Here is a 17317-nt window from a genome sequence, read left to right as displayed (position 1 = left end):
TTGTGACAGAAATGTTATGTTTTGTTTTTTTCTGGAACAAAACATACTGTATTTGTTAGGAATGTTAGGAATGTTTATGTAAGGTTAAAACATACATTTGAAGAGACTTTAACAAGACAAAAAATAATTTACATTGTATCATGTGTCATATAGTATATACTCAGTAGTATCCAGCACATATCCCACATATAATTTATCATTTATACACATATAATTTATCCTAATAATAAGTTACTGTATACCAATAGTGGTAATGTAGAACCAGTGAGCATTATGCATTATGTGAAAAGAATAGTAAAAGAAAATTGAAATTGACAAGTTATAATTAATTATATTAAATTATAAATCACTGAGTGATGTCTGACCAGAGGAGTGGTTCTAGAGCCATCAGGTTTGAGCTTGACTCAGCTGACTGAGCTTTAGAGAGGTATGTGGCAGCACACTTGGTTGTTACCAGATTGAACCACTGGTAAGTTAAAGAAAGCGGTAGAGTGGTTCATATCAAATGGGAGCAATAAAGAAAGGGTTTATCCTACTACTATAAGCCAAACTATGTAAGGTTATCTCTCTCATATCCCACATTGAGTTAGGAAACATCATTTACAGTAGGTATAGGGGTTTGCGATTTCCAAGTGGGAATCTTTCAAGCTAGGTTTCCCAGGAAAGGGAATCTTGAGAAAACTGGGGTTACAGACTCTGAAAGGTTTAGGTCTCACCCACACACTCAAGATGAGAAACACCACCTTTGCATATCTATTTCCTCAAACAAGATGACAAAATCTGACCATTAATTACCATTTCTGTTCCTCTGGGATCATAGTAGTCCAGAGTTCAACGCTCAGTCTGAGCCAAACCCACTTCTCACGCCAGGCCTGCTGCTGGAACCGGTGATGTGACAGAAAGATTGCAGATTGTGATAGAGATGGTTTATGTTTTATTCTTTTTCTGGAACAACACATGCTGTATTTGACAGAATGTTTGTGTAAGATTAAAAGATAAACTTGAAGAGACTTCCAAAAGAGTACAATTTTAATTTTAATTTGATTTTAGTCTTCTGTCATATGTAATGTACTCAATTGTATCTAGCACATATGCCACGTATAACTGATCATTTATACACATATAATTTATCCTAATAATGACATTTTTACAATAATCCCAATGTTATACCAAGAGTGGTAATTTAGAACCACTGAGTATTATGCATTATGTGAAAGAATAGTAAAAGAAAATTGAAGTTGACAGGATAGCCACATATATGTTTTTTTTCTGTTTGTGTGTAAGAAAAATAAGAAAATAATTGCAAATAGACAAATAGATATTTGTAAAACATGACCATATATTGCAAAGGCCAGGGGTCAGGGCAACTCTGAATTTCTAGTTTTCCTCGTATCAGATTATTGAATTGAAATAGGAAATTGAATTGAAAAACACATTCGGGATATAAATGGATAAGTGAATATCCATAGATTTCATAGTGAACTAAAGGAGGCAGTATTAAAATTCAAGAAATTCAAAGAAAGTTCACTCACTTTAAAAAATGAAAGCCTCGTTAATATTTAGAGAGAGAGTCTTTATTATCCGCAAGGGGCATTTTCTTTTAAAGCAGCAGACAATATAAAGAAAAAACATAAACAAGCAATACCCATGTGCATACAGAAAAGAATCATTTGTTAAGCAAGGTTAGAGAACTTAACCCTATTTGTTTTTAAATTGGGAAATCTGTGTGAAGTATGAAGGTAAGAAGGGTTTGAAGGGTCCTCTAGAATGGAACATGCTTTACACAAAACTCAGAACTCACAGACATGGGAAAGGGCAAAAAGTCAGCACCAATCACTTTCTGACATACAGATGCAGCCATCTAGAATATGTGTCTAAATTCGCATCAGAGGAAACAGTGCGGTGCACTATGGTTCTGTTCAGCATGCTGAATTCAGCCCTTCACTGCTCAAAGAATTTCACTTGTGTTGCGATATAACTGAAATGGCATCTTCATTTAACTTGTTTCTTGAATGTGTATTATACTGTATGTTATTTAAACATATAAAATGCAAATCCTAGCTGCTGTTTTAAAATGCAATGTGGCTGTACAGGGGTTGTTTATATGCCATGAATGGCACCTGGTTTGGACATTGTTTTTTTTAATGTGCCTGGTTTCATGGAAATTGTTAGAACACAATGACTTTCATGGAGTGACTACAACTGAAATTGTTAATATTGCAATTTACCTTGCACAAAAATGAAAAATATCATATCTGTGTGTGATTATCAGACAAATCAGTACAGTATTAAATGTTTATTAACCCATTAGTGCTTCCCTGCGCTAATCATACTGTACTGTATACTAGCAACAAACAATTGTATTAAATACAATGATTACATTGTTGAGACAGGATGTTGTTACCAAGTTGCCACCACAGCTCCAAATGCGATGTGTCACAAAACTGTATAACACTAGCAGAATTATTGTTGTGTTTATTACAGTATACAGAATTATTAGCAATTGTGTACTAAGGGCAATTAGAAAGATAATTCATTTTAGATTTTGATTATAAAGACATATTATAGATACTGGCTTTAAACACATTGTAAATAAAAGTTTTGAGTTGTGATTTAAATGACTTTGTCATATACTATTGACTATACTATATGTTGCATAGAAGCTGATACAAGTCTGCAACTGTTACGACCCCAAGTGTCTAGGGGTAAAGGGGTGTAACATTTAGGATAATTCTTTTGGAAGCAGGTGGGTTCTGGTGAGGGACTAGGAAGTGTGATAACAAGGGTCACTGCAAAAGTGATGATTTTAAGAAGAATATGTGACTGGATTGGAGACAATAACACACAGGGTAAGGGAACTAGAGTGGTGCCAAAGAAATGTAAATAACAAACAAAATGGAGCTGACTAGGAAAGTGAGGGAAAGCTAACCTGTCTACAAAAGAAAACCCAAAACACGGTCTTCGGCGTCTTCAACACCCTAGCTAACCTCCACTGATTACCCAAAACCATACAAGGCCAACGGCACTCACCCGTACTAAACTAGTGTGACTAATACAAAATCAACTAAGTGTGTAGAATGTACCCAACAACCTAAACTAACCTTATACACAAAAGTTCACACAAAAACACAAGTGAACTAGGAATACAAATGAGGGAAAACGAGAGTAATCAACAGGAACAGGGTACAAAAGAACACAAAGGTTGAACACGTAACACGTTAGGGCAAGGTAATGGCAAACAAGAATAAACACAAACAACGAAAATACAAAGAAACGAACAGAAACCAACAAAGCCGAAGCTATACGAAAATACACACACAAAACAAAACAACAGTGAAACGAAGCGATAACCAAGGTGAAATGAAGCAAAGCAGAACCAAGCAGGACCAGAGTCAAACAAAAGGCCTCTCCTGCCTGAAAACCTCCATGTTATATTCTGAATAAGATGAGTTCTGATTGGCTGAGAGGCTGATTGATGATGATGTCATACGGAACAGTGGTGTAATGGTGGGCCAATGGGGGAGGGAGAACAATCAAAGGTCAGCAGTGTGGAACATAACAAAAAAAAAACACACAGACCACACACTGGGACGTAACAGCAATATATTCAATCAATATATTTAAATTGTAAATGTCGCAATTTGCCATTGAGGCCCAGTGTACACAGTTAAAACATTTTTAATATCATATTAATTATCGTTTCCAAATTAGTGGTGTACAGTAGGTAATGACATCTAGATGAAGTCTGTCTACAAGAAAGACGGTAATTATATAGTTGATATACAGTATGGATATCTGTGGACATTACTTCATGGAATTCTTTAAATTGTGTGGTAAAGGGAAATATAATTTTTTGCTCATGTTGCCAAATTAAAAACTGCAGTAGATGCTTTTCTTGCTAGGTGAGGGAGACACTTAATGTTCTACTATAATTTATTTTAATGACATTTATGACAAATATTAAATCATTGAGTAAAGTCTGACCAGAGGAGTGGTTCTAGAGCCATCAGGTTTGAGCTTGACTCAGCTGATTGAGCTTTAGAGAGGTATGTGGCAGCACACTTGGTTGTTACCACATTGAACCACTGGTAAGTTAAAGAAAGTGGATGAGTGGTTCATATCAAATGGGAGCAATAAAGAAAGGGTTTATCCTACTGCTATAAGCCAAACTATGTAAGGTTCTCTCTCTCTCATATCCCACATTGAGTTAGGAAACATCATTTACAGTAGGTATAGGGGTTTGCGATTTCCAAGCGGGAATCTTTCAAGCTAGGTTTCCCAGGAAAGGGAATCTTGAGAAAACTGGGGTTTTGTCATCTTTCACAGACTCTGAAAGGTTTAGGTCTCACCCACACACTCAAGGTGAGAAACACCACCTTTGCATATCTATTTCCTCAAACAAGATGACAAAATCTGACCATTAATTACCATTTCTGTTCCTCTGGGATCATAGTAGTCCAGAGTTCAACGCTCAGTCTGAGCCAAACCCACTTCTCACGCCAGGCCTGCTGCTGGAACCGGTGATGTGACAGAAAGATTGCAGATTGTGATAGAGATGGTTTATGTTTTATTCTTTTTCTGGAACAACACATGCTGTATTTGACAGATTAAAAGATAAACTTGAAGAGACTTCCAAAAGAGTACAATTGAATTTTAAGCTGATTTTAATCTTCTGTCATATATAACTCAATTGTATCCAGCACATATCTGCCTAATTAATCCCAAGAATCACATTTTATATTGTTATATCTTTAGTTATACCAATTGTGGAAATGTAGAACCACTGAGCATTATGAAAAAAAGAACAGTCTAGTAAAAGAAAATTAGAGTTAGCCACATATATTAAATTATTTATTAGTGTGGGAGATACTGTATAAGTAAACAAATAATTATAGAGACAGATAAATAAAAGACAGAGACATTTATAAAAGATGTGCCAAATATTGTTAACATCAGGGTTGTGCTTAAGTCAGAATATTCAAATCATTTTTTTATTGCTATGAAATTGAATTGAAAAAATAAATTTTGTACTCTACTCTTATTGTACTTTTCCTGTCTTTTTTCTTTATTCAAGATGAACAGTATAATTGGGTTTTGATAGGAGCTTAATAAATTATTATTATTATTATTATTATTATTATTATTATTATTATTATTATTATTATTACAAACAGCATTATAATGGAAAAATAATAATAGTTATTGCAAGTAAGGAATAAGTAGAAAAATTAAACCATCTGTTCCTAGTTTCTGGACCCACATCTCTGGAGTTGGAAAATCCTGATTTAATGTTACCAGAACTCCATTAAAACATTTGAAAATTATACAATTCCTAGCCTTAACAATAAAATAAACTAAAACCTAATCTTAAACTAATTAATATGCAATATTGTTTACTTTTTGTGTGAGTGATTAACCAGTTACTAAAGTTGTGTATGTATGTGGGTGTGTATGAGTGTCCTTATAAAGAGGGAGGATTCAACTGAAGCTCTATTTAAGGGCCCACGTGTACTGTGAAGTTCCACAACTGAGACTTAATATCTCTTCTCTGCTGAACACAAAGGAAAAAACTTTACCATCTGTAAATCATAAAAGAAATTTAAAACAATGGTGTCATTTACTTGCAAAGTGTCTGTGACCACTGGCAACATGGCTTTTGCTGGAACCAATGACAATGTTTATATCACCCTGATAGGTACTGATGACACAAGTGACACCTTTAATCTGCACAACTGGGGTCAAAATCTGGTCCGTGGAACTGTGAGTATCTAAACAAATTCTATTGTATCTATGAACACAAAACTAAAGAATCATGTTTGTTCTCTATTTGTTCCTGCGAATGGTAGCATGTATTCATAAAATAGACAACAGGAATTTAATGTTTGTATATTTCACATTGCTGTGCAGTTTAGGCCATTGTCCAGTGTTACCAAAATCAAAGTTTATTTTGAGAAAATATGCTGGTACATCTTAAATATTATGTATAACATAAAATAACTATATGCTTCAACATTCACGTATATTGTATGACAATATTTGAGGGTAGACCTTTCATCTAATTGTGAGTTTTGGTAATAACCAGATATAAGATCTGAGTGACTAATGAGAAACACTTTTCACTATACTATGCACCCGTGTAAGTATAATGACAAATTAAGTTGTTTTTTTTTTAATACCTAAGTGTAAAATTCATCTTGTGATTTTAATGTTTTCCTTTGAAATGGGCTATTCTCTAAATTGAAATGCAAAAGGGAAGAGAGAGTAAATAAATAAACCAATAATCAAATAAATAAAATAATAATCAATAAAAATAAAATAAATAATCAATTAAACCCTCCTAACGATTATGAAACAAGGCAAAAAAACAGTCCGGGCTGCTCAGTGGCACAGTGGTTAGCTTGCTGCCTTGCAGAAGAGGGCCCTGTTCAATTTCAGACCTGGGGTGCTACAGTATCAGTTTGACGTTTGTACAGTATGTTCTCTCCCTGTTGATCTGGGATTCCTCTGGGTGCTCTGGTTCCCCCCCACAATCCAGACATATTGGTGGCTTAATTGTCTTCTGGGAAGAATGGCCCTGGTGTGAGTGTGTCTGTGTGCCCTGGTAATGACTGAGATCCTGACAGAGTGTGTCCTGTCTTGTGCCTGTCGCTTGCTGCATAGTATCCAGATCACCCGTGACACTGATATCGGGTTAAACAGTCAATAAATGGATGGAAAAAAGTTAAATTCTAAAAATAACAATATGACAGCTTAAAGACAATATTTAAGAAAATAAAACTAAAATTAAAAAAAATTAAAGTTTTAAGACAAATGTTTTTACAAAATAAAGAAAGCTTTTTAAATATGTAGATATAAAAATATTAAGAAGCTATACAAGTTGTAAAAATGTAATACTATATATATAATATGCTATAGAAATGTTGAAAAGAGCAGTGAGTTGAAGGTGCAGAAAGAAAACAGCTGGAACTAACTGCTATTAAACTCCACGACTTAAACAAATCTGCCTGCCTGCTTGTATCTCAGTGCAGTGTCAGGTAATGAGTTACATCACATGCAGCACTGGGGAGCTCTTACTCTCTCACACATTGTCATACAGCCCTGTAGCACAAAGGCACTGGGATTTCCTGTAAAGGAAACATCCCCAGGCTGTTACATGTCAGTGAAGCTTCTATACCTGTTTAGGCAGGTCGTTTATATCTGCTTAAATATTTAGCTTTTTCTTCATATTTGAGAGTGAAAACTTCCTAGTTTTGTGTTCAAGGAAATGAAAAGGTGGCATTAAAGAACTATGGGTACAGTAAAGCATCATGAGCATAACATTCCAGTAAATCTTGGTGTTATCATTTCTTTAGTAATAGTAAATGACCCATTAAGACAAAACTGTGTATTCACATTAAACCAAGGACAGAAGAAAAAATACAAATGAGATTAGGCTAATTAATTTAGCTCATTTGGTTTAATCTGAGGATCCCTTCCAGCCAGTTCTTAAAAGGAGGCAGGTTATGAGCTTTAACAACATGGTTGACCATCTTGTGCCATTCTCAGTCACATTCTTAAATTCACTTCCTTGTAGTTTCCATATTGCTGACACGTTTATTTTGGACCAATTTTTCATGGTTCATGTTTCATTGTTGATACTGAGGACATTCAAAGACTGTGAGGATTTTTGGATTTTATGTGAAAGATGTGTAAAAATGATCATCCTAACTTTCCCTTTTAGTATTTTAAGATGTGAAACAATCCATTGTAAAGGATGTCAAAATAATCTGAAAAGTTTAAAACCACACAAAGGATTCACTACTATTCCAGCTTGGAGAAAGACTCCACATTAGAACAAAAAAGTACAATAAAAACATATGGTTCCGATGTGTGTTTTTTTACAGACGTGTGTTTTTTTACAGACTGATGTGCACTACTTAAGTTGCAAAAAACATCTGGGAGACATTGTGCTGATCAGGCTGGAAAAGTCTCCTCATCTGCTCGGAGATGACTGGTTCTGTTCGATGGTGACAGTGGAGTTTGAGGAGAAAACCTACAACTTCCCTTGTTACAGATGGCTGAAGGGGAAAGAAAGCCTTGAGCTGAGAGAGGGCAAAGGTATTCATTCCTCCTTAAAAATAATAGACATTTCTGGGTTTTAAGGATAAAAATGTTCTATTGTTTTCTATGCTGCATAGCTGTTGCATGTCATATTAACAGTAAAGTTAATATACAGATATGTTTATTTAATTAAATATCTGCTAACAGCTCATAAGATTCTGTTTTAATAAAGGAACAGTGACTAACTTATAAATCATAAAAACGTAGGTACTGGAATGCTCCTTACATTTCACTTTGGATAATAATATAGGGACGCCTAATAGCTTACAACGTGGCATCAGAGTTGCTACCCTGTAGTCTGATGTTGTCAGATCGCAAATGCTAAACAAGTCTCGACCTGGTCAGTACTGGTGCTGGTGACTGGAATATCAGGAAACTAAGCAACTGCTGTATTTGGTGTAGAGACACTAGTAGGTGTCTCTGTACCCATTAGCCCAGAGTTTCTCAAACTAATGTCCAAGAGTGGTGATGCTGTCTTTCAGATGAGATATTAAAACACGGTCTTGACTAATTGGTCATTGAAAACCCATTTTACTGTTCTCAAGTGTAGGGGTGTCAATCTGGTGTTATACATTGTAGAATCTAACCTTCTTAAGGCTCTGCTTCATTCAACTGTGCTGTGCACCTGTGCACATCAGTGATGGAAGGTGTGAATCCCTTCCCTCTTTTTCTTTAGGATTCTTTGGAAAAGATTAATTAGAACATATTCAGAATTCATTTGAAAAGATTTCTGTGACCCTGTACTGGATAAAGCAGACAGGAATGGATGGAACAAAAAAGAGTATACTGTATCTGTTCTTTTTTCTGTCTGGTTGCACAGCAGAAAATGTCTAGTAGAATTGGGCTTTGCTTCGTCTTTGCTGTGAAGGTTACAATATAATGTTTGCTTTTAAATGTTGCTCACTAGATATTATACAAGATAATATATGCTTATTATTTGTGTCAAATGAAATACATTTACTGCCTGCATTAAAACTAGACCTCATTTGAAGTGAACCTAATTCCTTCATTTGAAAGTAATGTTTTTCCCTGTGAAAATAAACCATACATTAGTGCCAAATAAACTATAATCTGGTCCAAACAAGCAAGATATGAAGAACAATTTATTGATTTTTTAAAAATATATTACAGTAAAATGTTAATAACATCTGTTTTTTTACAGAACAATTATCTTCATTTGTCTCTACACAAACAATACACAATGTCATAGACATCAAAAAGTCCAATCCAGCACCTTACAGTCAATATCATTGTAAGGGGTTAGTAAAGTTTTGACAGTGCTACAATACATCTTCACTTATCTTACACATGAAAATCCCCTCTACCCTGTCTTCCAGCAAAGAAGCCACAGGAAGATCAACTTGACATCCTGCAGAAACACAGAAAGAGTGAGCTGGAGAGCCGGAGGACCTTGATTCAGTAGGTGTAAAATACAGATCATTCAAACAGGACTAGAATAAACAGCCCAGTTGCACACTCCCAGCAAGTATGAGCAAGACTTGGATTTGTTTCCTATTGGTACTTGGAAAAAAACATTTAGAAAATATTGAATCATGGTCATTCCATGTTATACATTTGATTAGAATTAGAAATTAAAAAAGCATTGTGTTCACGTCAGTGATTTCAAGTGGCAGTAAGTTCTAGCACACATTCACATTCATTCAATCCATTGTGCTCCAGACTCTTTGTGTGTTTGGACTTTTTTATCTTCAGAATTATTTTTTCTGCTGCCATCATTAGTTATATGATCAATAAAAATGAATGAGTCAGTTCAAGAGGTGGCCATTAATGACATTTCCTCCACCATGCTTTACAGATCATAGAGTGTTCATTTAGAACTTACAGTTCCTTTCTTTCTTCACTTGTTTCCATGGCTGTGGTAAAAGTTAACTTGTAGGTCTCACTTGTCTTTGGAACACGGAGATCTGTCCATAAAACATTGTTCTAAAACACTACTAGTTCATTTTTGTACTTCTGAGCATCTTCAGAAGTAAAGTGGATGTAATGTCAAAGCATGGTCATAAATTACCTTTAAGTGAAACTCATTTGTCTTTACTGATAATGTCATTAATTTGGCTCTAGATTGCCAGAACTTTCCCAAACTCAAACAAGTCACCCTGAAAGACTCCCAGCTGGGGACGTTTCCCTTGCCCATTACTTCCCCTTGTTGAATTTGAGTATTTGACCCCAAAACCCTCAATATCTAAAATAAGAACACTACAAAAAGGAACTTTTTTAGGAACTTTAAGTCCAGTCTAAAGACCAATTTGTGAATTACTTTGTGAACATCAGGATGTTACATCACGCATCATAAAGAGAGACCGCTACTGTCATGTCACTTTTTACCAGCTGTGCTTATTTGTTCAGAATTCTATCCAGCAGGGAACCATTTCTGATCAAATTCTCCTTAACAAGAGAAACTGTGGGAGCACATCTGATGTTTCCCTGGTTCCATCAATCTCTGATGGATTGAATAAAAGAAATATTAAAAAGATATGTGGGATAGCTGGTTGGTAATGGGATTGTTCCAGTCACTCTTAACCACTTGTTTTAAATGTTTCTCACACAGATGGGCTGCTACAGAAGAAAACACTCCAAAACATGTGCATTATGAGAGACCAGAGGATTTGCCTTCAGAGCTGCAATTTTCATACACCAAAGAGACTGAATTGGACTTTTCAATTTTCAAAGCGTAAGACCTAATTAACCTATTGGAATTTATTCTATTTATTTATTAACTTAATAGAATGTATTCTATACAGATACTGTATGTCACATTCTTAAAAGGCTGCGCAGGTAGTTTATTATAATAATAATAAACTTTATTTTATATAGCGCCTTTAAAGGTGGATTCTCAAAACGCTTTACAGGATGACAACAACAATAAATAAAAAAGAATACACAAGATAAAACACAATTACATGGATGGTGGTATTAAGAAAAGCAGAGGGGTGAAGAAAGGAACCAGTTAAGTAAAGGCTTTTCTGAAGAAGAGGGCTTTGAGTCTGGATTTCAAGGAGTTTAGAGAAGGTGACTCTCTGATATCCTTGGGGAGAGAGTTCCAGAGCTTGGGGGCATAACAGGAGAAGGCTCTGTCACCCATACAAAGTAGACGGGCTTGGGGGACAGTTAGGAGACCAGAATTAGAAGAGCAAAGGTTGCGAGGTGGAGAGTAGGGCGATAATAGTTCAGACAGGTACTGAGGTGCCAAGCCATGTGTCACGACCACCAGCCAGCAGAGATCAACGCGTAAGCGAGCTAATCAGTACCAGCAGCGGATTACTATTAACAAGCGCCGCCGCACGAGTTAACACACCTGCAATTGCTCTACCGTGCGGCACGCCGGGTTATTTATACTATTCTAACCTACTTCCCGTTGCTCGGTATTGAGTTCACTTCTTGTTGCTCTGCCTAGCGTTTCTTACCCTTTTGCCTTCCTGGAATTCTGTCTACACCTTTTGCCTTCGGACTTCGGATCTCGTCTCGCCCCTTGGATTGTTTGCTATCTGTGCCTATTTCGGATTTGACCCTGCAGCTCTCATTTCGACCACGATTCTGTCTCACATTTTGGATTGTTCGCCACCAGTGCCTTTACCGGATCTCGACCTACCTTCGCCTTCGGACTACGACTCAGCTCCTGGTTTTGCTCTGTTCGCTTACTTACCTCCCTACGGCTCCTGCATCTGCATCGGATCCTTTTCACCTCTACAGAGCAGCGTTACAGAATACCGAGCCAGATTATGGATCCCGCAGACGCACAGACCCTTCGTTCCCTTCTCCCGCAGCATTCCCAAACCATCGCCCAGCTTCAATCTTCTCTCCAACTGCTCACTAACCAGGTAGCCTGGCTTTTTTCTTCCCCTGTTTCGCCGGCTCCCACACCGATTTCTGTAACGCTGCTCTGTAGAGGTGAAAAGGATCCGATGCAGATGCAGGAGCCGTAGGGAGGTAAGTAAGCGAACAGAGCAAAACCAGGAGCTGAGTCGTAGTCCGAAGGCGAAGGTAGGTCGAGATCCGGTAAAGGCACTGGTGGCGAACAATCCAAAATGTGAGACAGAATCGTGGTCGAAAAGAGAGCTGCAGGGTCAAATCCGAAATAGGCACAGATAGCAAACAATCCAAGGGGCGAGACGAGATCCAAAGTCCGAAGGTAAAAGGTGTAGACAGAATTCCAGGAAGGCAAAAGGGTAAGAAACGCTAGGCAGAGCAACAAGAAGTGAACTCAATACCGAGCAACGGGAAGTAGGTTAGAATAGTATAAATAACCCGGCGTGCCGCACGGTAGAGCAATTGCAGGTGTGTTAACTCGTGCGGCGGCGCTTGTTAATAGTAATCCGCTGCTGGTACTGATTAGCTCGCTTACGCGTTGATCTCTGCTGGCTGGTGGTCGTGACACCATGCAGAGCCTTATAGGTGAGCATGAGGATTTTAAAGTCCACACGGAATTTGACCAGAAGCCAGTGCAAGGACTCCAGGATAGGAGTAATGTGAACACTTACACTAGACCTGGTCAGGATTCTGGCTGCTGAATTTTGGACATACTGCAGTTTGTTCAGAGTAGATTTAGATACCCCAGCGAGTAGAGCATTACAGTAGTCAATTCTAGAGAACACAAACGTGTTGATCAGCTTTTCAGCCACAGTTAATTATAGCATAGGGCGTAGTCTTGCGATATTTCTAAGGTGAAAAAAAAGATGTTTTGACAGTATGTTGCACATGTGGGTCGAATGTTAAGCCTGAATCGAATATAACCCCAAGGTTTTTCAATTTAGACTGAAGCTCAAGTACAGAGCCATCTACAGATAGGGTTGCAGGACTGGCTTTACGAAGTTGATGGGGGGTGCCAATAAGCATGACTTCAGTCTTGTCACAGTTAAGATGAAGGAAGTTTTGAGTCATCCAACTTTTTATGTCAGAGATGTAATTAGATAGAATAGAGACAGCCACATCAGTGTCAGGTTTGGTATGGATGTATATTTGAGTATCATCACCGTAAAAATGTAACCTGAGGCCATGTGATCTTAAAAGCTGACCAAGTGGGAACATGTAAATGCTGAAGAGCAAGGGGCCCAGTATTGAGCCCTGAGGAACACTTCAATTCAATTTCAGACCGATACCCATTAAGAGAGACAAAGTGACAGCGATCAGTGAGGTAAGATTTGAACCATTTGAGAGCAGTGTCAGAAACTCCAAACACAGTCTCAAGACAAGAAAGTAAGATGTTATGGTCAACAGTGTCAAAGGCAGCACTGAGATCAAGAAGGATGAGTATAGAAAGAGAACCAGAATCAGAAGCTATTAGGAGATCGTTGGTGACTTTGACCAGGGCAGTTTCTGTGCTGTGAAGTTGACGGAAGCCAGATTGGAGGGGTTCGAAAAGGTTGTTTGTCATGAGGTGGTTATGTAACTGAAGTGTGACAGCATGTTCTAGAATTTTAGAGAGAAAGGGTAAGTTGGAGATGGGGCGAAAGTTGTTAAGATTGTCGAGAGCCATGTTAGGCTTTTTTGGCATGGGGGTAATGGCAGCAGTTTTGAGGACCGTTGGTACAATGCCAGTGCTCATGGATTCATGTATAATATTGAGGACAATGGGACAGAGATAAAAGAAACTGGACAGAAATAAATGTGGTGAGAATGGGATCTAAAATAGATGTGGTGGGTTTCATGCGTGTAGCTAGTTTATTGAGGGATGCTGAGTTAAGAAGAGAGAAACTGCAGAGAAGAGAACCAGAGAAGTTGGATGAGGAGGGAGGAGGTATGGAAATGATATGCGTAGTGGAGAGAATGTGATGCCGGATGTTGTCAATCTTACACTAAAGATTGGCTTATATCTGAGTATGTTCAGTCCAGGTTAAACTGGTGACAATACTCTTTGAAGGGATGGGGTGGTGGCTGAAAAGCTTCTTGTATTTTACTGCAGTGACACTGTACATAATTATATTTTCATCCAACTTCTTGTAGTTGGCCAATATACTGTTATACTGTAGCTTTGGGCAGCTATAAAACTTCTAACAGAGAGCAATAGAGCTAATTCTAATGATTGAAATTTTTCTACTACCTAACCCTCTTCATTTACATTTAGTGTGAATACTATGAATACTAAACCGGTTCTATCTAGTATGACTAGTGTGGTTTCACTGTTGTGTCTTTACAACGTTCTGCTGAAGTTAGCCCAGTTTTAGTTTGATTTGTAGAGATGTGTTCTTGCACACATGACTTGAGAAAAGTATTTTAACTTAGGAAAAATGCTATTTTGCCTACAATACTTTCCATACCTCTAGACATACATCTAGATAAGTATTTCCTTTGAAGAAAATCAAAGCTTTTTTTATGATCAAAGCTAATTCATAATAGGAACATATTTTCCTATATTGTGATCTCATGTGATATGATGAATTCTGTCTGATTATGAAGGATTCATTTAGCCATGTTAAGTCCCAAGTCTCGATGCAAGCACTTTGCTATTTAACGTAGCATCCACCTTTATAAGGGACAGATGATAGCTTAAATGAGTCCCTCTTTACAGGCCTCACCTCAAGTAATTAGGGTCCCAGCTAATCCCAAAAAAACAAAAAAAACCCTCAAGAAACTCTGAACAAAAGAAGCTTTAAACATTGGGTCAGTAACAGTGCAACCTTTTGGTCATAACAGAGGAAATATTCAGAAAGGTTTCATTATTACACAGTCTCAGTGACAGAAGATGTCTATGTCTGGTGCCATGAAAAGAGTAATTCTGTCTGCCGTCTTTATAACTCCAGCCATGGGGTGACTGAAAAATGACTGATATAGTGGCTTTCTTAGAGATATCCAACTGAGGTGCAACTGTTTCAGATAATATATATAAAAAAACAAGTGGTCAGTATGAATCAGTTCAATGATTTAAGTTCAATTATTTTTTTCTCTATTTTATTCTCTATTTTATTTGATTTTATTTATTCTATTTTTGTGGCTCTATTCCCAGTCTAGCAGACCTTGGCCTGGGAGGTATTACATGCAATAGGGATTCCTGGGAGAGTATGCAGATCTACGAGAAATTCTTCAACCACTACAAAACAACAAATATATCAGGTATTGTCTGTTGTATGTTATCACTTTAAAATGATTATTAGAATTGAAAGTCATAATAACTTTAAAGTCACTTTGAATTAAGGCATTTAGCTAAGGAATAATCCAAAATTAATTTGGATTATTCCACTTTTGATATTAATTGTAGTAAATAACTAATAATCCAATCACATCTCAAAATGTACTAATTACAATGTCACAATATACTGTACATAATATAACAATACACGGTGTCAGTATCTATTGCTAGGGGCCTTTTGGAGCATAGTGTTGTATTATTAAGATAAGATCACTTTATTGGCCATATACAATTTGTCTTTTCACATACCCCAGCTTACTCTCCATGAGACACACAGACAGGGAGAGAAGCTTGGGGTCAGAGCACAGGTTTCAGCCATTTATACGGCACCCCTGGAGCAGTTGGGGTTAAGGGCCTTGCTCAGGGGCCCAACGGAGTAGGATTCCTCTGCCGGCCGCAGGATACAAACCAGCAACCTTCCAGCCACAGGCGCAGATCCTTAGCCACAGATCCACTGCACCGCCCCTTATGTATCTTAAGGTATATACTATACCTTAAGACAAGACCTTCTGATTTATAAATCAGTCTTACAAACCTCAGGAATTGTTTATAGATTTGGTTTGACCAAATTCAAATCAACAAGTCCTGAATGGCAATTAAATGATGCATATAGGAAAACTGCATTTTAGAGAACAATCAGCTTGGCTTTAGAAGAGGTATATCTTGTCTGACCAACCTTAAAGATTTAGGAACACAATGTGTGCAAACAAGAGAGGACCTCATGTAGTGGAAACACCGGAAAGTTAAATCACACGATTTCATGTGAAAATTATATAATGCATTAACTAGAACTCACTTGTAATATTCCATTCAGTTCTGGCCACCACACTGAAAGAACAATCCTACCAATAAAAATGAAGGGATCCAGATTAATTCAAATCCTGAAAGAAATGTCAGACACACAGAATGAGAGAACTGAACTTAGAATAACTCACAATAAAGAAGATGAGTAGCTGAATTTTAGTATATACATTTCTATAGTGAACATTTTATTCTGCTTTACATGCACAAGTGTCCAACAAAAATCTGAGATGTTCAAAAACCTGAAAGGCTTACCATGTTAAGATAGAGAACATTTTCAATATCCAGCTGCAATTCAGAGATTAATTCAGGGACTAAATATTTCTAAATTGTTTTGAGTATACAATTGTTTATAATATTTTGTAACCAAATGAGCTGAATATTCTGTTTAAATTGTATTTAATTTGAACAAGATAAAATATAAATAAATACCTGTAGTTAGTTCAGATAACACACTGTAAAATGATGGTGATAAACTCACAAAATTTACCAAAATGCAGTTGTCAAATGTTTTCTTTATCTTTAATTAAAAAAAACATATCTGGAGACATTTGGTTTCTCTGCATCTGCTTTTGTGATGCTCACACCCTTTTTCTATATAAATATTTTAAATGTTTTACCACTTGTGGCATCATATCTACACTTTCCCAAAAATCATTAAATTTTTTTTGTCCAACATCTTGAGAAAACACTTCATTAAGAATTTACTCACTTGGATCTAAGTGTACAATTTATTTAATTTGGAGAGCATAATGTTGCAACGATCTGCCCTGGTGACCACTGCCCAAATGGATTTACAACACAAAGGTTACAGGGTAAATCAGCTCTAAGAACAGCAGTCTCATATTACTGGAAATTAGTAAAGTAGTAAGCATTTATTAAAGTTACAAGGAGCAAACAAATTGAATTAATCTACACCATTACCACTCACTCTTGCACTCAAAAAAATGATTAGTCCATCAGAAATTCAGAAAGAGCAAATGCATTCCACCTTCCACCCGTTTGCCACAAAGAATTAAAAAAAAAAAATCCTTATTGCAGATATTTTATAAACAACTTTCCAATGAAGCCAATGGAAGCACAGTCCTCCTTTGTATTTAAAATTAAAATAGTCCCAAAAGTGTATAAAATATATCACGAATCACAAGCTGAAAGTTCCTGCAGGGTAGTTTAACTTTTCCCTCAATACAGAAACTTTTTTACAAAAATACAATGAAAAGAACTGACTTGTTTCCTGGTATGTACTGTAGTTTCCCTTACTTTTCACCTGAC

General features: G+C 36.8%; 1 protein-coding gene across 1 annotated transcript in view; it reads left to right on the top strand.

Moving 5' to 3' along the window:
* The first annotated feature begins 5607 nt into the window (after positions 1–5607).
* The window catches only part of LOC148818171 (polyunsaturated fatty acid lipoxygenase ALOX8-like), a 56312-nt gene continuing 44602 nt past the window's right edge, over positions 5608–17317 (top strand). Inside the window, exons 1-5 of the mRNA XM_088937459.1 lie at positions 5608–5760; positions 7902–8097; positions 9438–9519; positions 10670–10792; positions 15062–15168. Of these exons, the coding sequence (XP_088793585.1) occupies positions 5608–5760; positions 7902–8097; positions 9438–9519; positions 10670–10792; positions 15062–15168 (661 nt within the window). The remainder of the gene's footprint in view (positions 5761–7901; positions 8098–9437; positions 9520–10669; positions 10793–15061; positions 15169–17317) is intronic.

This window comes from Atractosteus spatula, chromosome 19, assembly GCF_055471065.1.
Source record: "Atractosteus spatula isolate fAtrSpa1 chromosome 19, fAtrSpa1.hap1, whole genome shotgun sequence".
Lineage (NCBI taxonomy): Eukaryota > Metazoa > Chordata > Actinopteri > Semionotiformes > Lepisosteidae > Atractosteus > Atractosteus spatula.
Note: the sequence above shows the minus strand (reverse complement) of the source record. Positions and strands in the feature narration are given on the sequence as shown.